General features: G+C 44.8%; 1 protein-coding gene across 1 annotated transcript in view; it reads right to left on the bottom strand.

Moving 5' to 3' along the window:
• Positions 1 to 23,252, bottom strand: part of LOC144822490 (laminin subunit beta-4-like) — a 500,129-nt gene that overhangs the window by 66,839 nt on the left and 410,038 nt on the right. The window contains exons 16-17 of the mRNA XM_078680103.1: positions 22,059 to 22,180; positions 21,374 to 21,494 (exon numbers count right to left, since the gene is read on the bottom strand). Coding sequence (XP_078536229.1) covers positions 21,374 to 21,494; positions 22,059 to 22,180 — 243 coding nt within the window. The remainder of the gene's footprint in view (positions 1 to 21,373; positions 21,495 to 22,058; positions 22,181 to 23,252) is intronic.

Raw genomic sequence — 23,252 nt, 5'->3', positions numbered from 1 at the left:
GCATCTGATATGTCAGAGAAGGTGCTGCAGAGAAGACATTGGAAGAGAGACTGGCAAAGATGAAGCAGAAGCTGGGAATCTGGAGCCTCCAGAAAGTGACGAGCGAAGGGAAGTCTTTGGTCCTGCGGAACAAGACTCTGCCAGTGCTCCAGCCCATTGCTCAAAAGTGGCCATTGCAGACCCGTACAGCCAAGGCCATCACAAGAATGATCTTCTACTTCATCTGGAGCTCGAAGATGAACCGAGGGAAGAGGGAGGTGATGTTCAAGATCCATGGCAAGGGAGTGCCGGACATCCCCACCATCCTGTACCGTTATACGAGGGGCCCTGGAGGGTTCAGGCAATGAAGAAGATGATGATGACAGCTGAGGACCCAAAGGGGTGTCCCTGTCCTTACCTGGGGGCAGCTGGAGGGGCCACTAACCTGTTTTTTTCTTTTTTTCTTTTGCCCAGGAACTGGATGATGACAGGGAAGAGGAGAAGGCGGATGAAGACAGGTGGAATAAATGTAGTTATTTTCTTAAGTATTTGACTAAAGTGACCTTTTCCCTTCATAGGCAAAAGGTCAGTGGGAAATCTTGTACACTTGTTGTCAAGTTTGTTACCAACGACTTACAAATAAATAGGGATTTGTGGAAGTTGACGACTGCACTATCTGAACCAGAAGCAAGGCCCTAACAAGGGTTAGAAAAAAGAATTTAAAATGTGTTTTACCTCAAATTCTGTATTTTAAATTGGCACACATTTTTAAGGTACAATTTTTATATGAAAATGTATGGGATTAGTTCCACACATTTTCGTATATATTGTTATAACCGTGTAGCCAGAGTTGCACTACTTCATTAGTGATATTGGGATCTTCTGAACAGAACTCACTAAATGGAAGTCCTTCTTTTAGCTTATTGACTGCCATTTTAGGGACATCGTAATTTGCAGTATAGTTTTTTTATCACATGCTGCACCGCCTATTTAAATCAGTTAGCAGCACGTATGTGTGCAAGGGGCATACCACTAGTGTGCTGAAGGCTCGCCAAAAGCAACCCCGTCTGAGTCCATCCACGTCTGAACACACCCAGCACCTGGCTCCCAGCCAAGCTGCTCTTCCTCTGGCTACTCTAGATAATTTTGTAACTCAACTTAGTTTAATCATCTGACCAACCATTAGCTGGTGCCTATACCCATGATCTCCTTGCTCCAGCTATTCTTGAAGTATTATTTGAGTTTTGTCTACTTTCATCCTCCTTCCCATTGCCAGCTCTATCCAGGACATCCCTGGTAACTAATGAATGTGTTTGTAAGGTATTCCAGCTTCTCAAAGCACTATTAATGTTTTAATGATTAATGCATGATCAACAGTGACACACAGACACACAATTAATGCCATTATAATTGATTGAAAACCCGATATCTTATTACTCATTGAAACATAGGGGTATATTATCTAGGAAGTGGTGGTGAGAGGCATTAGCCTCCTTGGCTTAACGCCTCTCATCGCCACTTTGGAAGCGCCAGGCTACACCATATTACCAAGGATATGGTGCAGCGTGGCGTTGCCCCCTGCGATGGCGCTAAGTCTCATGACTTAACGCCAACGCAGGCACCCTTGCACCAGAGTGCAAGGGTGTCTGCGAGCAGGGAGCAGGGAGGTATGTTTATTTACAGGAAGGTCTCCCTTCCTGTAGTTTTCAACTAGCCTACCCTATCAAAGGCTAATTACTTGATGTTGTTTTCTCCAGCTGCAACGATGTTATGTTTGGCTTTGTCTCACCTCTCCCAAGTTCATCAGTTTCTTTTAGTCAGATCACTTCTAACTGATATAACCTTCATCTGCTAGCACTCAGATTATTGAAAGGAATCGGGGGGAAAAAACTACACAGGCATCAAGTGCAGCCACGATTAAGGACGTGCTTAAGTGATGTTTTGATCAGAGTTGCAACACACATATCAATTAGCCACATACTTCTTTTACTCAACTTTTGAAGGATAGTCTGAATGTTACTGCTCCTCTCCGACCTACAAAGACTTCCTGCAAACTAAGAAATAACCTTTGAATTACTGTGGAGCTATCTGAATTGAAACTTGAAACATGCCAAGCTGAAAGGCATTAGAGGAAACATTATGACAACAACCTCAGAATAATTTGTCTCGCAAAAGAAAAGGACTTAGTGTATAAATTACAAATAAAAGAAGCCAACACTTCCTATTATAATGGCTGCATTACTAACAGCTCCTGCTTATAACAAGAACTCTTCTGAATTATCAAGGAACTGCAAACTCCTTCAGCAACATCCAATAACATCTGTCCCTCTGAAACCCAGTGTCTGTGGGTGCACTTTTAAACTTCCCTTTCGACCTGGTAAGTGTGTTGTGTGTCGATTTAGGTACCGTATATAGGTTCCCGATGTATGCCCTTATTTAGGCATAGTAATCCTACCCTTATTTAGGCATAATCCATGCTAACCAAATACAGGCATGGCCACCTACATCCGTTCCTCCACGTCACAACGAGTTCTTGGAAAACCAGACTCTTAAGCCTTTAGGACTTCCCCTTGCTTGGATTATTGAGTTCTCCAAGAACTCATTTTTTATGTATGAACATCTATTCCTTAGGGGTTCATTCATGATGTTCCTCTGCCCGACTTTTATGTCAATACTGGCATTCCTAAACACCTTCAAGGTATAAATATACCTTCACTTGCCATGGCAATCCACGGTAATTGCACAGCATAGCTACGGGGCTCGCCACGGCAAGTTTGGAAGGAAATAGAGTCCCCGCCTGACGCACTGCTCAGACGCTGTCATCCTCGCAGAGAATACAGCTCCAGTGCTTCTGACTCCCCTTGCGGGGTGTTAGAGATCGAGAACCGGAAAGAGATTCCAACCTCTCTCATTCTAAGGTATGGAGCGGACTAGAACCTAGAGGCACTTTTGGCAAATCTTTGCAACACCAATCTAAACTATAGCTAAACTAGACTATAGAAAAACAGCACCTACTTCTTACCTCGTACTACTCTTAGGTTAGGTACACTGGGGCAGAACTATTTAGAAACACCAGATGAGTATTCACATTTTAGCCTGTGTTATTCATGTATATATTTTTATGAATATATGTCATAGCTACAAATAATGCTATTGCAGTATTATTTTATCTTACTGCTAACGCTGTACGCATTATACTTCGCATTCTGTCTTATGATTGTAGCAGCTCATATCTCTTGCACGAGAAATAAGACTGTTCAATAAACCCTTTTTATTGAAACGCCCGTCTATCTATTTCTGTGTAACTCTGTAGAAACAAAGCATGCACGATTGACTGAGTGAAACTGTTATCTATTGTTTCCACGATTCTGAGACTGTTCCTATTCTAAAGGGAAACAAAGTTGTCATGTTTATGTGGTTGTCAGAAACGAATTTCTTCTTATTTATTCGAGAAGTTTCTAGTGACCTCTCATTACGAGTAATTAAGTTTAATGTACTCGATAGAGGCATACTGACCTCAGTCCTATGTCAAAACTATAGTGTATATCATTCCAATGCGCAAAGCCTATCAGGGATATAGGGTACATGTGCATCCACTTGCCTAGCCCAAACTTCTCTTTTGTTCAAGGTAAGGCACCCCTAAGGTAGGCCCAAAGTAGACCAGAGGGCAAGGCGCAGTTTGTTTAAAAGGTAGGACATGTACTTCTGGGTTTTACATGTACTCGTAGTGAAATATTGCTAATTTCGTTTTTCACTACAGAAAGGCCTATCTCTCCCATAGGTTTACCATTTGATCTGCCTTGTAACATTTTACAGGTGTATCTTCCAATTGCGAGCTGATAGAAAATTGAAGTTTGTTGGTCTCTGGACTCACAATTTAAAAATACATCTTATAGTAAAGTTGATTTTTAAATTCCAGATTAGCAAATGACACTTTTTAAAAGTTGTAATTTACTTTAAACATTCTGTGCCACTGCCGGTCTGTTGAATACACGCCTCGGCCAGGATGACAGTTAGGCTGTTTGTGCATTCACTGTAGACAGTCACACAACGGGAGCTGAGGTGTGCCCTGCATATCTTGTTGGCCCACCACCAGGCTGATGGGTCTTCCTGAGCTGGAGTGATGGGAGGAGTTGACAATGAATAGGGTTGTGCTTGTGCTCACACAAAGCTGTCTCCACTCTCCTGTAGTGTGTTTGGAGCCAGGGCAGGGAAAGGCAGGGTATTGTGCACTACAAGGACGGTCCTTTGAAGTGTGCCTACATTAAAGACTGGAATGGGTATAAGTGCTGGACCTGTGACCCTATATTTTTAGAACACTTCTGGGTTGAGGACATTCTGCCAAGAAGAAGAGCTGGATTGCTGGCAGCAGATACTGCCAGTTGTTGGGTGCTTTGCTGTGCTGGCCTGATGCTGCAGCTTCCGTCCTGGGACTGAAAAGACTGGACTTTGCTTTCTACATCCTGCTTCCGAGGTTCTCCAAGGACTTGGTGTGTGCTTGCCTCCTGTTAAGAAGTCTCGGGCCACCAAAGACTTCATCTGCATCTTGCTAACAGCTCCTGGACGTCACTGCTGGGAGTTCTGATTGCTAAGGGGTGCCAAACCCGTGTCCTGGGCCCTTGGAATCGTGTGGGTGCTTCAACCCAAGATAAACAGCCCCAATGCCATCAGCAATGTTGCTGCCTACACGAGACCCAAGGCACCGCTTGTGAAGAGCACGATGCACCAACCGACTTACACCACAGCTCTGGGGTTGCAGATGACAGCAACTTATCAACTCTAACTCCGTCATCAAGACCACTGCCTGCACCCGAGCTGAGTGTACTGCTCCTGAAGAGCACAACCCACTGCCCGACTCACACTGCCGCTGACCTCGCTGATGATATCGCTCAGCACTGATGCCACACCGTAGCTCTAATGCCTGTTGACGCCAGCGATCCAACCGTGACACCGTGGAGTCAATAACTGACACATGTGGCCTCCCGAACTCATTGACACTGCACCATCGTAAGGAACCGATGCATCACCGCCGACAATGCTTACCCTCCCTTCCAGCAAATGGAACTGATGTATCATCACCCCCCCCACCGCCTAGCCATAAGGAAGCGACAACGCACCTCCCCTGTGGAATAAGGAATAGAACAGCAATGGCCCAGAAACGCCTCACCTACCTGATGCCGTGCAACGTCTTTGTTTTCCTTGTTTTTCAAAGTACTGTAACCGGGGTCCGGAAGATTCCATAGCCAGCCCGTACTTTCTCATGGTCGTGCCGAACTGCTGGATTAGTACCTATCATTACATCGAGATAGCTCCAGTTGGAGCTATTGATTTCTAAGAGCTATACTTTAAGTGATCTTTGCAAAAGTGATATCTTGATTTGTGTATGTTGAATTTTTGTTGTTTTGATCTTGTTATATTCAGATCAATGTTTGCTATGTTTATAAACTGGTCTGTAGTCCTTTGGTAGTGTTCTCACTATGTTACTGTGTGTTTGTGTGTGTGAGTGTATATACAAATACTTTGCGCATTTCCTCTGGGATAAGCTTGACTGCTCTGTGGCAAGCTATCAAGTGGGTGAGCAGGGATTATCTTAGGTGTGTAACCTACTTACCCTGACTAGAGTGGCAGATACTGCCTGGCTTAGGTGCATACCCTAGCCAACCAGAACCAACATCTCTAAAAATGCGCTTCTAGTCAATGTTTCAGAGGACTGCATTGACTGCTTTATCAACAGCATTTTAGATTACACTCAACACAGCTTTACTGAAAAACATTTTAGAAGGTCCCTATATATCAGGAGTCAATAGCATCTCTAGAATGGGCCAGATGGGGCCTGTGTCCCAGCTTTATTTGTCATGGCCCCCTGTGGACCCCCACTACAGCTGTTGAATATGCCAGGAGATGACAATAAAAGAAAACAGACCCTGGGAACTGATGACTAATGCCTTAATATCTTTCCTGGACTTTGCAGCAGAGGAATACAGAACTGGGGTACAGCAGACAAACATTAGAGATTTGGTGGAACCTACAAAAACATGAAGCCAAAATTTGCATTTGAAGACATTCCTAAAATCAATATTAGCTGTAAGAATTGTCTTGAAGCCTCACTTACCCCAGGACCTACTTAATGCAGGCCGGAGCGTGACCCCACCACTGGTGCACCAAAGACATGCCAAAAGCAAGCCTGTGCATGCCCGTCTGTGCCTGGACTGCACACAGCGCCTGGCCCTTCTGCCCTCCAGAAGCTACTCCATAGCCGAGCTCTTCACCTTCAACCTCGGACACCACAACAAACACTGCCACCGCACTAACCCACTCTCCACAGTTGGCCTTTCACATTCACCACTGCCACTTCACCTTCCACAGTACACACACTAGCCCACTGACCAGCCACACACCGCAGACACAACCTGAGCAAAAACACCAACTCACATGCACCCTTCTGAACACATGCTTGCTGAGCATACACACTACTGAGATTTGGGACCTCATCCCCACCTTCAGACCCAATGTCCTCTTCCTCTATGAGACCTGCTTACCCACACTTCTGTGTAATGAACATACCCACTGCAAAACTCGAAGGATACAAGATCGCCCATTGCGACCACATCAACAACCTGGCGGAGGGATCATAGAGATGCAGAAGGAATACATCCAATGCACCATCACAAATGATGACATCACACCAGCCATCAAACACCTAAACTTCTCACTCCAAAAGTGACAGCAAAACTACCATCGGGCGCCCTCACCTACCTTCTTTCCAGGCCCACGCCCAGCCGTCTTAAACTTCATCACATTCTTCATCGCCCCCTCGCCATTGACTCCAACAACTACATTTTTATGGACAACCTCAACTTCCATCTTGACAACCACAATAATATCAACACTACCAACCTCCTTGACAGCATGAACAACAGCGGACTCACCCACCTCGTCCATAACCCCACACACACCTCTAGCCACATGCTAGACCCCTTCTTCACCTCCAGCAACTGCATCAGGTACGGCCACACCATGGAACTCACCTGGACCAACCACTCCATTGTTCACTTCAACATCACCAGCTGGCCCTCAGTCCAAACAGCCTCCAACGCAGCTGGAGCAATGTCTCACAGGACACACGGATCAACGCCCTCAACACCACCCACCCCCTCCAACAACCTAGACCAGAATGTCAGGAACTTTAACAATTGGATCACCAACTGTGTGGACAGTGTCACCTCCATCAGAAACAACACCCACAGAAAGGTCCAACAAGCAGGCTAGCTGGTGCACTGAAGATCTCAGAACCGCTAAACAACACTGTAAACAACGGTAAAGGCGATGGCGCACCAGCAAGAACACGACTGACAAGACCACCTTCAAGACAGCCCTCAACCACTACCACAGACGGTGAGGGAATCAAAGAAAAATGCCTTAACCTCACATATCGAATCAAGCTCCAAAAACAACAAAGATCTCTTCAACATTGCCAAAGAATTTTCCAGACCGTCAGCTGCAACAAACAACATTACCCCATCACAGGAACTTTGCGACAACCTTGCAAACTTCTACCACCACAAGATCAACAACATCTACAGAAACTGCAAACACCAGCCCAAGGCCAACGACTTCTTGAAGCAACACAACAATTCTGCTGCCACCACAGACATCTGGCTAACCGAATGCAGCCAGCTCACCCCACAGGACACCGCCTCCATCATGAACTTGGTTCACTCAGCGGCCCCCAACCGTCCCATGCCCGCAACACATCTTCAACCTAGGCAATGCCAGAATCAGCCATGTACTCACCACCTTGTTCAAGACCTCAATTGCCATGGCCATCTTCCCAGAGGACTGGAAACATGCACTAAATCAACACCCTACTAAGGACATCATTGGCAGACACCAGTCAACTCAACAATTATTGACCAATTTCCCTGTTTCTGTTCCAGGCCAAAGTGTTAGGAAAAGGCATCAACCAACAACTCTCCTCACATATGGAATGGAACTATCCTACCAGACTCCTCTCTATCTGGATTCCACAGCAAGCACAGCATTGAGACAGTCCTCATCTCGGCTGCAGAAGACATCAGAGCCCTACTTGACCTAGGAGAGGCTTTGGTTCTGATATTCCTATATCTCTTGGCAGCCTTTGATACGGCCTCCCACCACACACTCATCACAAGGCTACACAACATAGGCATCCAAGGAGCTGCTCTCAGATGGATCACCTCTTTCCTCACTGGAAGAATGCAAAACGTCCACCTTTCATCCTTCACCTCAGAACCCAAGGAAATCATCTGTGGAGTACCCCAAGGATCCTCGCTCAGACCCCCCACTTCAAAACATATGTGACACCTCTGACCAGCACTGCCAAAACCTGCAGACCCAACATCATATCCCATGCAGACAACACACAACTCATCCTATCCCTCTCCGAAAACACCACCAACACCAATACCAAATTCCTCAACTACATGACAGAGGCACCAACTAGATGAAGGACAACAGCCTAAAGCTCAACATGTACAAGACAGAGGTACTGATTTTCAAAAACAAAAGCGCCCCATGGGATGCATCCTGGTGGCTGTCAGAACTTCGACCTACTCCACCCCCTCTGACCTGACTAGGAACCTATGTATCATTCTGGACAACAAGCTAACTAAGACAACTCAGGTCAACTCCGTCTCCTCCTCCCGCTTCTTCATCCTCCGCTAACCCAAAGTTGAAGACGCACCATCACCCAGACGCTCATCTCCAGGCAAAGGGACTACGGCAAAGCTCCCTACGCAGGGATCACAGCTCCCCTCCAGAGACTACAGACCATACAGAATGCCACAGCCAGACCCGATTCCTGCACAGAAAATATGCTACTTCAAGCTCCTGTCTCATGCATACAAGACCCTACACACCTATTGACCCACTTACTTGAATCACTGCCTGAACTTCTTTCAGCCCACTAGACACCTCTGCTCCTTGTCCCTTTCTGTAAACCTCACCCCCACATCAGACGTAGCAGATGTGGAGGTCGCTCCTACTCCACCAAGCAGCAAAGACAATGAACTGGCTACCCTTTCATCTGCGGACCTCTTCATCTGTTCCATAGTTGTGAAAGTTCCTGAAGACCTGACTATTCAGCTAATCACTGACCCTGCCAGTGCCTCGATACCCTCATCGGTGATAGGTAGCGCTCTACAAATCTACTGATTGATGGATTGTTCCTCCCTGTTTAATTGGCATTCAATTACATAGGAGTAGATTGTTTCAATGTGTTTGATTTGAGAGAGACAAGAACTTATAACTTAATTTATGGGGCCTGATTTAGGCTTTACAGGGCTGCTGCTCACCAATTTACGAGATCACAGTTAGCCCTGTGGTGATCTGTGTGACCTTACAGAAGTCATCACCACTGCAGCTCCTGTGAAGGCCCTTAAAGTATGGTAAGCAAATGCTATCTTTTAGGTGGCCGAACACCAGACATATATTTTGCAAAACAAACTTCCAAAGCAGGACTTTGTTTCTGAAAAGAAAACAGTAATGGTCCCCGCACCCCGTGAGTTTTCTTGCAGGATGTGGGTGTCATAATTTCTTTCTTCTGTTTGTGACAGTGTGGAAAAGTAAATTTTGCCATGTTCTGTGTCCCTACGTGTCATCCTCATATGTTATGTGTGCATGACTAATATGCATATGTTATTCCCCATGTTCGATTCAAGACGCAATTACAGTTGTGTCCACCTCTGGTATGTCATTTTCCAGTCCTCGTGAATACTACGGATATCAGGCCTATGTAAAGTAATGTTGCCACGCTTCTCAGTGTGCACGTTATTTCATTATAAAGTCCCCGTTCCTAGGCCTCAAAAGGGCCCGGACATCAGATTCAGCTCCTGTCTCCTGAAGCCTCGCTGAGGAGCGATCCAGCCCCCACCTGTATCCTCGACCTTTCACTTACTTCCTGCCTCGCAGTGCCCGGTGCAGCTTGGCTCTGCCTCTGAGTCTGCCAAGACTATGTTATAGTTCCAGTTATCAGTTCAGTCCTCCTTCTCTGCATTCCTAAGCTACTGAACTGCATCAATAGTTTCCGTCATTGTCTAGCCTTCAGGGCTCCATGTTAGAGAATACTGTATTTAATGGTCATTTAATATTCTTCATCACGCACTACATGTAGAATAATGCATGGTCCAGTCTTAGAGTCAGTTAGCCTTTCCCCTCATGACTTCTAGTTTATATCAACATGTTCCCTAAACATCAGATACTAGATAGGGTTTAGGTACATGTCGCTCCGACCCTCCAGACTTTAGTCTCTGCTCCTAGCACAGAGTTCATAGCCCCCAGTTTCTCCTCGTAACACGTCATTGCCAGTTTGCGCGCACCACCAGGTTAGAGGTCCCGGCTCCTTAGGTAGCCCCCTCCAATGTTTCCGCCCCATTCATGACATATTCTGTTACGTCTGCACCACATGTCTATGTATACGCCTAGTTACACCTACTTTTACTGTTATCTTTCGCGACTGCTACGCGTCACGCCTTCTGCTCCACCCACTGCTACGCCTACTGCAATGTAATGCTATGTGTTTGCGCTATGTATATATGCTCGTGTATTGTTATCAAAAGTTAGCGCGCTCATCCCAGACCCAGCCCCAGCAGCTGCTGGGCCCCAGTTGTCCTGCTGGGCCCTGTCATCCTATTCCTATGCAGGTTGTCCTGTTCCTGTCCTTATGCTGTATTAAACCTGCAAACTCCTACTACCTCGAATCTTGACTCTTATTTATTGAGCTATCTGTTATGATATATGCCTAGTCAAAAATAGGGTATTATTTATTTATTTACCACATAATGGCGCCCAAATAGGGACTTGCCCTTTCCCCACGCGTCGGTGAAGCCACGCCGACCCCCTGACCCTCTGCAGTCGTGACGGAACCATACCGTGCACCGGCAGATATTTCTGCTTCAAGTATCCCTCAGGCCCACGGAGGAGACGGAGGAGGCGGTCCAGCATCCAAACGAGACGGTGGAGGAACGCGGCGAGTCCCGACCAGAGCCCAAGCCAAGAGTCCAAGGTCCGAGGTATCCGGAGGCCCACCCGTAACTGAAGTCCGAAGTTCGTCGTCCGTCGTCGTAGCAGTCCAGTCCAGTCCGAAGCTTCCGTTCTTGCTGCCCGGTGAGTACCATTACTGGGGTAGTATCTAGACAGGGTCAGTCTAAATTGACTCCTGGTCCGTGGGTTGGTGGTACCCAGACCCACAAACGAAGTGTTCACCTAGGTGGATACGGGTCTTGATGCGTCCCTTTATGGGACCGGTATGTTCCGTACTGTTACAGCAGTGCATCCAGTAACTCTAGTCTGTTCTGTTCTCGAGAAATTCTTGTGTTTCTGTTCTCAGTATTCCAGGTAATATTCTGTCCAAACTGTAATGTTATGATGTTGTTCAATGTATAGTCCAATGTCGTGGTATGCCTGAATTGTTCTCCCAATTGTTATTGTTCCTCGTTTATTGTATTGTGTTCCGATTCAAGTTTACCATGTCTCTCTTTTCGAGATTACGTCAGCTAAAAACTAGAAAAGGTTTGTTAGAAGAAGCAGTTCCTGTTCCGCCGAGGGACAGTCCAGGTCATTTTATGTATCAGAAACATGGCATAAGCGCCATATTATATCTAGATTTATGGGTAGATTATACCAAACAGTTAGAAGAAAAGTATAGATGGCCCGTATCGGGTACATGGGATGCCGAGTGCATCATGCGAGTAGAAGAAGCATTATGGAAAAAGAAAGCCAGACAGTCACAGAAAGATGCCATCGAGTTATGGCGCAAAGAAGCTCATAAAAGAACCGAAAAAGAAATCAGAAAGTCAGAACTAAGTAGAGAATCCCAAGAACGAGCCCAAGAAAAAGAATTAATCGAGATAGGTGAACGAGTCAAAGCCGAACAGTCAGACAGACAGAGGCATGCCCTCATTAAGGGTATGTATCCTCTTCTTGCTGAGGGCTTGCCAAAAGCGACCCCGGAGGCATCCAGTAATTTCCCGCCACCGTTAGTCCCGACCAAGCTACGTCACAAACCGACCGCAGCTGATATTTTTATTTCGTCCTATCTGGACGACACAGTCCCCGAATATGCAAATCCTGTTCACGCTCCGCCAGTCCCTGTAAATCAGGTAATTCCTGCTCCTCCAGACACCGGGGTGCCCTTAACAGCCCCCCCGGGCCAGCCCGCCATACAAGTCCAGCCCACGTTACAATTACCGACCCTGCCAGGACGAAAAGCATCAGTTGATGATTCCAGTCTAGGGGCCGCAGGAGGAGGTCTTCCTCAAACCCCGCCGCCACACAAGCGTTTATCAGCCCTCGAATTACATGCTCAAGCATCACAGCGTACTCCTAAAAGTAATAAGTCTGTTACAGAAATCAGGCAAGCCCTTGGCGAATGTGTCTATGACCCAGTTCCAGGCGAGTTTAATATGGTTTTATATTCCGTACGCGTAAGGAGAGTGACCGAGTATCTAGTCACCTTGCCGAATATGAAAGAAGATCTAGGCAGAATATATCGTTTCATCCGTACAGGGGATGATCCAGAAAGCATTAGTGATGCCATGTCTCAAAGGAAAGCCGAGATTCAGCGCATGATATTAAAGTTTTTAATTAATTGTCTAATAAGAGAACAAGATTACCCGTCTAAAGATCCAGCCGAAATGAAACTCCTGACAAAGTGGAGTGATAATATAGCCGAAGGAAAGCACAATACCATTGGTGCCATGGAAAGTATGTACAAGAAAATCCGTAGAGAAATAATAAAGATACACGAACAGCGTAAAGCAGCACAAGTAAGCGAGAAAGAAAGTATCTCTGATCCTGAAGAGGAAGACGACGAGAATCCCGCCAGAATAGCGTATGTAGGAAAATCTAGATTTCCAGACCGCCATTTACGCCTAGAACACAAGTCTATTTTTCATCATCCAGCACCAGAACAAGGTTCTCTAGAACAAGTATTCCAAGCTACCGATCACATTCTGAAATCACGAATCGGTTATAGTGAGTTAAGTACTATGCATGAGCAGGAACTAGCCCGATCAGCAGTCCGATGGATTACTGATTCTACCACTTTTCCAGACGAAATAGTGGCACAAATGTTCCTGAAAATGCCCCCAGCCGAGCAACGACTGGTGGGTATGTATATGATCCAGCACCTCATTACTCTGTATGAGGGTCAGCACTCTGATCCAGGCCCGTTACATGATATCCTGAACGAATTACTCCAGTATAGATGGAGAGGTCTAGGTATCGATTTAATTAGTGTCATTCTAGAACAGCGCCACAAATATAGAACATTCTTGAACCCGCATTTTGTTCATGTCTCACCCCCAGAAAGTAAATCATTCTACATAGACAGACAGAATCCGTTACGAGAAGTCCACCCAGTCAGAGGAGCGGGTGGCGAAATGCAGCGAGTGTTTGTTTACACTCCGATCACAAAGATGGAACTCCTCGAAATGAAGAAATTAATTCCCTGTCATGATAAAGATCCAGCAGGGTTCCATCGAGAATTAAAAGACATGCTCCGTATGGGAGAATACACTTACCCAGATATCATTAAAATGTTAAAGGTTCTGCTACCCGCAGGGGTGTATGAAAAGCTAAAGGAAAAAGAATGGGAGGTGGGAGAGAAAAAGATCGATTGGGCAGTTCTAGAAGCTGAAGACAAGGCACGAGTACCAGGTACCGGTCTTGGAGATAAATGTAAAGAATTACCGGAATTATTGATTCAAGTTTTACCCAGATTATTGACAACTAGAAAAGAAGACTGGGATGCAATCTCAGCCTGTAAACAGAAGCAAGATGAAGATATTAGTGATTTTTATTCTAGGTTTGAAAAATGTTTTAGTATCAACAGTGGTCTCAAGACAAGTAGTGAGTCATACCCTCACCTTTTCGTTACTAAATTAGTCGAGAATTCAAGTCCATCAATTAAAAACCGAGTTCTGAAAGTCGAAAGCACCTGGCAAGCTAATACTCCGTCCCAGATGCTCCAGATGCTCCAGTATCACCAGAATAGAATCAGGGAAGAGCAAGAACACGAAAGAAAACGTATGAAAGACACGAAAATGAAAGTACTAGTTGCACAATCTGTTCCTCAAGACAGTCAGAAGAGGGGTCCGAATCAAGCCAGTCATCCTGCAGCTCCCGTTAAAGGGAACTGCAATTATTGTAAACAGCCAGGTCATTTTATAAATGAGTGTGCAGTTCTGAAACATAACATAGCTACTGGTAAGACTAAAGAAAGACCACGTCCGCCTAGACAAGAACAAGTTTCACAGACTCCTCAGTCACAGAATGCACAACAGACAGTTACAGTACCGCAGCCTATTGCTGCAACACAGCATGTTACATCGCAGATGTACCAGTATGCACAGTCTGAGTATCCAGAGTACCAGCCATATTCATGAAACAGCCTAGAGAGGGAGGTAGGCTTGCCTCTCATCGAGATACCTGTAGATCAAGAAGGTCCCTATGTTCACAGTCAAGTATTAGGGAAAGGCAGAAAGTTTTTGATTGATACAGGGGCAAGTAGGACCACAATTAGTCATGCCGAGGTTCCAGGGGCTCCGCTCTCAGGCTCAAGAAATGTTTCCCTTGGATTTTCAGGAAAACCTATCGTTAACGAGATATCAAAGCCAGTTACCCTAGAAGTAGGTCCATTGTCCCGTACTACTGATCTGTTACTTACTAAGTCATGTCCAGAAAACCTATTAGGCATTAAAACACTGAAAGAGTTGGGTGCAGTCATATGCTGTTCCCCAGAGGGAATACGTCTGTTCCTACGTGACTTTAAGGGTCACTATGTATTACGAGATTTTGATTCAAGACTGTCTAATGTTCCGCAGCATTTATGGGCGCAAGGTCCAACTGATGTAGGTTATATGCAAATCACACCCTATCGTGTGACTCTCAAACCAGGTGTAGTGTTACCACGAATCAGACAGTATAGATTGCCACCTGAGGCTGTAGCAGCCTTATCCAAAATTATTGACGAGCTCATGGCTCAAGTCCAGTCATGAAACGTACTGATCCAAATGCACCCCCAGTATATCGATTAGTGATCGACCTACGAGAACTTAACAAATGTATTATTCCTCAGTACCCAGTTGTCCCAGACATCTCTTCCCTATTAACAGCCATTGATTCCGAAGCCACGTTCTTCACTGTCATAGACCTCAAGAATGCATTTTTTAGTGTTCCCATTCATCCAGACAGCCAGTTTCTTTTCGGATTCTGTTTAAATGGAAGGAGCTATATGTTCACACGCGCTCCTCAAGGTTTCACAGAAAGCCCTAGTATTTACAGTCAAGCACTCAAGAGACAACTAGACAACATTCACATGCCAACTGACACTGCCCTGCTCCAGTATGTCGATGATCTACTGATCACAGCCCGTTCTGAACGTGACTGCGAGCGTGCGTCACTGACGGTTCTGTATTTCCTAGCCGAGATGGGGCACAAGGTGTCCCCTTCGAAGCTTCAATTCTGTGTCCAGCAAGTGGTATACTTAGGACACTTGCTGTCCAAGAGGGGTAGGCAGTTGACACCAGACCGTATCCAGTTGATAGTGAGTCTTCCCCAGCCCAGAACCCAGAAGGAGGTACGTGCTTTTATCGGCCTTACTTCTTATTGTAGACAATGGATTCCCCAGTATGCATTTCTAGCCAAGCCACTGATACAGTTAACGACACAGGAGGCAGCCGTATCGACTGTCCTCCCTTGGACATCTGAACATACACTTAGTTTCAACGAGTTAAAGAAAGCTTTATGCCAAGCTCCAGTTCTAGCTACACCGAACTACAGTAAGCCTTTTACACTTTTCGTTACTGAACGTGAAGGTACAGCATTATCTGTTCTCACACAAGATCAAGCAGGACAATACAAGCCCTGTGCTTATTTTTCTAGCACATTAGATCCAGTCGCCCAGGCGTTGCCTGCGTGCCTCAAGTCAGTTGCAGCCACAGCACTAGCTATCAGACAAAGTGATTCCATAGTTTTAGGACACTCCTTGACAGTACAAGTCCCACACTCCGTGGAAGTTCTTTTAAACCGAACACAAACACAGCACTTGACAATTGCACGTTTAACAGGTTATGAATTGACACTGTTCCAACCACACATAGAAATTAGACGCTGCAACGTCCTGAATCCTGCTACACTGTTACCATCAGTTAGTTCAAATTCTGCCACACACGACTGTGTGGAAGTAGTCAACATTACGACAAAGCCAAGACAAGATCTGACAGACACTCCGTTACTAGATCCTGACCTGACACTTTATGTGGATGGTTCATGTATGAGAACTAGTACAGGAGAACTAGTCGCCGCGTATGCAGTGACTACTGACACTGAAGTTATTGAAACACACCGTATTGATACCCTGTCCGCTCAAGCAGCAGAGCTAGTTGCTCTGACACAAGCCTGTATACACGCCAAGAACCTGAAAGTTAATGTTTACACAGATTCACGTTACGCATTTGGAGTCGTACACGACTTTGGAGTGCTCTGGCAGGAGAGAGGTTTCATGACTTCTCATGGAACCAAGATTCAGCATGGTTTCCTTATCCAAGCTCTGTTAGATGCCATACATTTACCGACATCTATTGCTATCATGAAATGCAAAGCACATACGAAAGTTACTGACATTATTTCTCAAGGTAATGATCTAGCAGATCGCACAGCCAAGCTTACAGCACAGACTCCAGACATTCCAGTTAACAAGACACGTACTCCAGATCCAATCACATGTATGACAGTTAAGGACCCTACTCAAGATGTCATAGATATCCAGTTACATGCTACTCCCGATGAAATCAAGAAATGATCTGAACAAGGAGGGGTCCAGACAGATCAAGGATGGTTAACAAAGGGTAGAACCACATGGTTTCTCCCCGACTCTATGGTTCAAGTCATTATTAATACCGCACATAGTCCAGCACATTTAGGAGAAAAAGCCATGTTAGACAGTATCCAGAACATTTGGTTCAACAAGCATTTACGAGCTGTAGCCAAGCAGAAAGTCCGTACCTGTATGATATGTTGTCAGTTTAATCCAGGTAAAAGTGTCCCGGTGGAACAAGGTGGTTTCCAGCCTCCTGACCACCCTTTTGAGGTCCTCCAGATGGATTATATTCAGATGGAGCGATGTCGAGGTTTCAAGTATGTTCTTGTAGTTGTATGCGCTTTGTCCAGGTGGACAGAAGCATATCCAGTCTCAGATTACACAGCCGCGACCACTGCTAAGCAGTTGGTTCGTGAATTCTTCCCTCGATATGGACTCCCTAGAGTCGTATATTCTGATAACGGCCAGCCATTCTCATCCGAGTTGATGAAGCACGTTTCCCTGTTGTTAGGGTACCAGTGGAAGTTTCATTGTGTACGCCATCCTGAAGCAGCCGGTCTAGTCGAGAGACATAATCAGATTCTGAAAATCCGCATTGCCAAAGTTTGTAAAGAAAAAGGTGTGGACTGGCTAGTAGCTCTGCCAGTCGCTTTGTTTTATATGCGCATGGTCGCACATTCCAGATCAGGTCTGTCCCCGTATGAGGTCGTATTCGGCCGCCCCCCTAACATGTGGGGTACTCCTAGACCCCGAAGTATTACTGATGTTTCATGTAATATGCTGACAGATTACCTAGCTTCCTTGATGTCTGCCCTCAACTCATGTCGTTCACAGGTTGCCGCCGCATTTCCAGACAATACCGAGGTGGCACCGCATGAAATCGTTCCAGGTTCCATGGTGATGGTCCGAAACTTTGACAGATCAAGTCCGCTGGAGCCCCGTTGGAAGGAGCCGAAGCTTGTCCTCTTGACCACTCGTACTGCCGTCAAGCTGGAAGGCAGGAAGGGGTGGGTCCACCTGTCTCATGTTAAAACATTTCACGGACTAAAACCTAAAAACATTTCCAAGAACATTTCCCAGGATTCGAAGGATTGCCAAAATATTGTTTTAAAGGACTGTCCCGCAAAAGACATTGCTACAACCCCTCCCTTGTTAGAGAAAACTCCGCAGCAGGAGTATAAGTTAAAACTACGGTCTAGTAAAATAAGTCAGCCAGTTTGATTGTCTAAGTCCTCCCCTAGGTGAAACGGTTAGACTGTTTCTGACATGTATAAAATAGACCCCCATAGTGAGAGAGTCAGTCAAAACTCAATTCAATGTATCGTTTTTCTAAGTTTCATATTATTCATCAGCATAATGATTTCCTGCACTAGTTACGCATTTTTCCTGTATTTTCCAGTTCCTCATGTAAATAAGTCTGCTAATGCTACAGTAGAGCACACGTTTAGTGATCTGCCTCCTCACGAATATTCATACCGCCTCGCTATGCGTAACAATTCATTTATCTGTATGTTACATTACTCACACCAGACCAGCAATGCCACAAATTGTTGGGTGTGTGGTCGACTCCCCCCTTTCCAGACACCAAAGGGAGTTCTGCCACTTTTTCCTTATCCATTTTCACATAATGGTTCGTGTGGAGCATGGTCCACGTTAACGTCATCCTCAACTGATATGTCTTTTCTTAACAGCACATGTTTCCCAGACAAGCAAGGTCTCCCCCACAGAACAGGTTTAGATCTAGAAAATGAAGTGTATAATTTAGGTAATTATTCGTCGAATTTTATGGTCCTGAATGTTCAGTCTGATACTACTCCAAACTCACCTGCTATTTCAGTACTACCAGTCAAAGGCGAATTATGTGTTCGTAATTATGGTTCTGTACACGTAGGACATAGTGATTGTATTACTATTATCCAGTATAGTGACAGTGGGAAATCTATTTTTAAAGCTTCACGTCATTCTTATTTTGTTTGTGGTCAAACTGCATATGTTCGTCTGCCCCTCGATTGGGAGGGAACCTGTTACATTGCCTTCCTACTGCCACCTGTTTTTCTAGCCCCACCTGACTACCATAGGAATTCCTTCCTAGTACATACTAGACACAAGAGAAACCTCCCGATTGTCGATTATACTGAAACCGCTGCAGAACAATTCATTGATATTGATAAAGGTGTTTTCCCTTATTTAGGTACAGTTGTAAACAGTAAGCTAATCCGTAGGTTAACAAGAACCCTTGAAGCAGTAGTAGATGAGACTGCCTCCGCTCTAGGTAACTTAACCGAAGAGCAATCCTTTATGAGAATTGTTGTGCTCCAGAATCGTCTCGTCCTTGACGTCATACTGGCCGATAGGGGCGGGGCCTGTAGAGTCCTCGGATCTAGTTGCTGCATTTTCATTCCAAATAACGCGCCGTCTGTTTATTCAGCTATAACCAGACTTCATAAAATTGCCCATCTGTTACACCAAGATCCAGGCACCTGGACATGGTCCGGTTGGTTCTGGAATATAATTTCCGTCTGGGGATGGAAAGTCCTGTCCTTTCTAGGTATCACAGTAGCGATCATATTCAGCTGCTGCCTCTGTATACAATGTGGCCCTGCGATTTGCGGCATGTGTGCTACCTCTTGTATTCCTAGTCCCAAGCCCCGTTCTAAATCTCGTTCCAAGACAATTCGAGATGAGCAAATGGTACTGTATGAAATGATAGATGGTATCATGAATATTGATGTTTCCTGATGGAAACGTAGTGACAAGGAGGGAATGTGGAAAAGTAAATTTTGCCATGTTCTGTGTCCCTACGTGTCATCCTCATATGTTATGTGTGCATGACTAATATGCATATGTTATTCCCCATGTTCGATTCAAGACGCAATTACAGTTGTGTCCACCTCTGGTATGTCATTTTCCAGTCCTCGTGAATACTACGGATATCAGGCCTATGTAAAGTAATGTTGCCACGCTTCTCAGTGTGCACGTTATTTCATTATAAAGCCCCCGTTCCTAGGCCTCAAAAGGGCCCGGACATCAGATTCAGCTCCTGTCTCCTGAAGCCTCGCTGAGGAGCGATCCAGCCCCCACCTGTATCCTCGACCTTTCACTTACTTCCTGCCTCGCAGTGCCCGGTGCAGCTTGGCTCTGCCTCTGAGTCTGCCAAGACTATGTTATAGTTCCAGTTATCAGTTCAGTCCTCCTTCTCTGCATTCCTAAGCTACTGAACTGCATCAATAGTTTCCGTCATTGTCTAGCCTTCAGGGCTCCATGTTAGAGAATACTGTATTTAATGGTCATTTAATATTCTTCATCACGCACTACATGTAGAATAATGCATGGTCCAGTCTTAGAGTCAGTTAGCCTTTCCCCTCATGACTTCTAGTTTATATCAACATGTTCCCTAAACATCAGATACTAGATAGGGTTTAGGTACATGTCGCTCCGACCCTCCAGACTTTAGTCTCTGCTCCTAGCACAGAGTTCATAGCCCCCAGTTTCTCCTCGTAACACGTCATTGCCAGTTTGCGCGCACCACCAGGTTAGAGGTCCCGGCTCCTTAGGTAGCCCCCTCCAATGTTTCCGCCCCATTCATGACATATTCTGTTACGTCTGCACCACATGTCTATGTATACGCCTAGTTACACCTACTTTTACTGTTATCTTTCGCGACTGCTACGCGTCACGCCTTCTGCTCCACCCACTGCTACGCCTACTGCAATGTAATGCTATGTGTTTGCGCTATGTATATATGCTCGTGTATTGTTATCAAAAGTTAGCGCGCTCATCCCAGACCCAGCCCCAGCAGCTGCTGGGCCCCAGTTGTCCTGCTGGGCCCTGTCATCCTATTCCTATGCAGGTTGTCCTGTTCCTGTCCTTATGCTGTATTAAAGCTGCAAACTCCTACTACCTCGAATCTTGACTCTTATTTATTGAGCTATCTGTTATGATATATGCCTAGTCAAAAATAGGGTATTATTTATTTATTTACCACAACAGACTGACAAAAGGGATATTAGACTGTTCTATCTCAATAGTGTGGGTGGTCTGATGCACCCACTCTGAAGGGCGCTATTTTTTCGTGGTAAGGTTTCGGATAGCGAAGCCAGTGGGGGCACTGCTGTTGAAAATTTGAAGTTCTTATGACTCACAATATAGTGCATGGTTTAGCAGACAGTGTACTCTATCACATTTGCGACGGAGCACCTTATTGGCCAGACTCTAAACCAGAAGTAGTAATTTATTACATAGTTAGGTTTTTTTAGTTTAGAGGTAAGCTACGGTAGTTCTTAGGAATCAGGATAAAACGAATCATTACCATACACCATCAGTGAAAAATAAGTAATGGAACGGTGTCCTTCTGGCCTCGATATCCAGCACGTTTCAGCCCTTTTATGACTTTTTCACAGCATGGGGTGTTCTCGCTCACAGCTCCATCAATACCAATTACAAAAGGAAGTGTAACACCCCAAACCACACAAATGAATAATAAATAAGACAAAGCTAGATATTATGAAGAAAAATACATTGTTACTTTTTACTTACTGAATCAATCAAGATGTGAGGCTTGGATTGTGACTCACTTGCCGAGAGGTAGGTGAAATAAACATCTATCAGATAACGTTTTCTTGGTTCCAAGCAAACCTGAGAGTCAAGGAGAGCCATTCTGTTGCAAGACAAGTATAACTGGGTTATTATATAAGCATATGTGGCATATACTGCTTCATACTAGTGCGTTTATTTAGGATCAACTATGAAAATGTACAACGGTGATCATTACGTTGGTACTTGCAACCCATATGGTCTGCTTTCCAATCTTTAAATAATTAGATCTCAACAGTATGCCTGATGCTTTTTTTAATTCTAGTGTCATGTTTCTTATCCAACATGATTTTTATACAGAAAGCAACCTCGTTTAGTAGACTATTAAAAAAAAGTTTTTAAAAAACTGTCATTGGAGTCTAAGGTCCTCTTATGCCATTTCATATATCATAAAGGTCAAAGAGCATGTGATGTCACTTATTTTTTCCGCATGATTTTGGGACAATGGCACCACTTCTTACTTTGGCTAGGTACATGAACTTGAACATCGCCATTCTGGTTCTTGCATCCTTGATGCCGCTACCTACTACATAGGTATGTGCAATACAAATGCTCACTCATACATACATGAACCCATGCAACACACAAACATATACAAGTCAAAAATGGTTCCTTCTGAGGAACGTACCTGGAGGCAGCTGGCAGAATTAAATAATTAGCTTCATTGAGGGATTCCTTGTTTCTGCAGCGTTCACTACTTGATGGATCCGTTGAATTAACTATAATTTTTGCCCTCCAGTCCCCTGATGTCTGCAATATGGGAAATAAAACAACACCAGTGAGCATTGTTACCGATTCAACCCACTACCTATGGAATAATGTTTACCTTTAAGCTAATAGAAGCAACAGGCTCTGTTCTTAGGTTTTGCCTGCACAGCTGTTGTGCTGTGCTTGAGAAATCTATTGTTTTTAATATAAACTTAAAAGGGGCTTACACCCTTCCTCTCTTTCCTGGCTTCTCATTGGTTACTGTGTGCCACTTACCTTACCTCCATTTCTATTGACATATTTTCCTGCACTTACCAATGCTTGTTCCTCCTCTGCTTCTCTTATCTGTTTCCTGCAGCGGATATACTGTTAACATCTGCTTTGGTGGAACTATATTTTCATAAAGTTTTGCCTTTTACTATTGCAGCATATTCATATAACTATTTATCACCTGGAGAGATTAAGTGATTTGCATAGAATCACAGGATGTTGGATGTTGTGTAGCCCCACCGAGACTCAAACCAGGATCCCCAGCTCCCAAGTCAGCAACTCTGACCACTGTGCCACACCCTTTCCACTCCAATGTTATCTGTGAGGGAGCTCATTACATAGGCGAAACTGATGCATTACCAATGATTGTTTGAAACTTGTCATTCCCGAAAATATAGCTTGTATTACTTACAGGAGACAGTGTAAAGTGGTAGTCTTTTTGATTTTCTTCCTACCTCCCTCCCATCTCCCCATAAACTGATTTGATTGACATTATGGACAATATTCCATATTGCGAGTTTGCTAGACTGTTGTAGCAGGGCCGGAAGGCATTTCATATGAAATGCTAATAGGCGCAGAGGCCTATATTAGGATGTGTTTTTCAATTCATTACAATGAATTACAAAACAGCAAGCGAGCCTAATCTTTTAAGTGGGAATAGAGGGATCGTTTTTCAAAATCTATGTACTCTGTTGTTTTTTCCCATACAATATATCGACCACATGAGACTAAAAACACATTTTAAACCGGGGCGCCGCAAAGCGTAAGGGATTTTGGACCATCAAAGTAAAGTGGGGAACAATTGCTGTTCTATCTTAGCTTTAGTTGCACCCATTAACAGTTC

This window comes from Lissotriton helveticus, chromosome 1_1 (genome assembly GCF_964261635.1).
Source record: "Lissotriton helveticus chromosome 1_1, aLisHel1.1, whole genome shotgun sequence".
Classification (NCBI taxonomy): Eukaryota; Metazoa; Chordata; class Amphibia; order Caudata; family Salamandridae; genus Lissotriton; species Lissotriton helveticus.
Note: the sequence above shows the minus strand (reverse complement) of the source record. Positions and strands in the feature narration are given on the sequence as shown.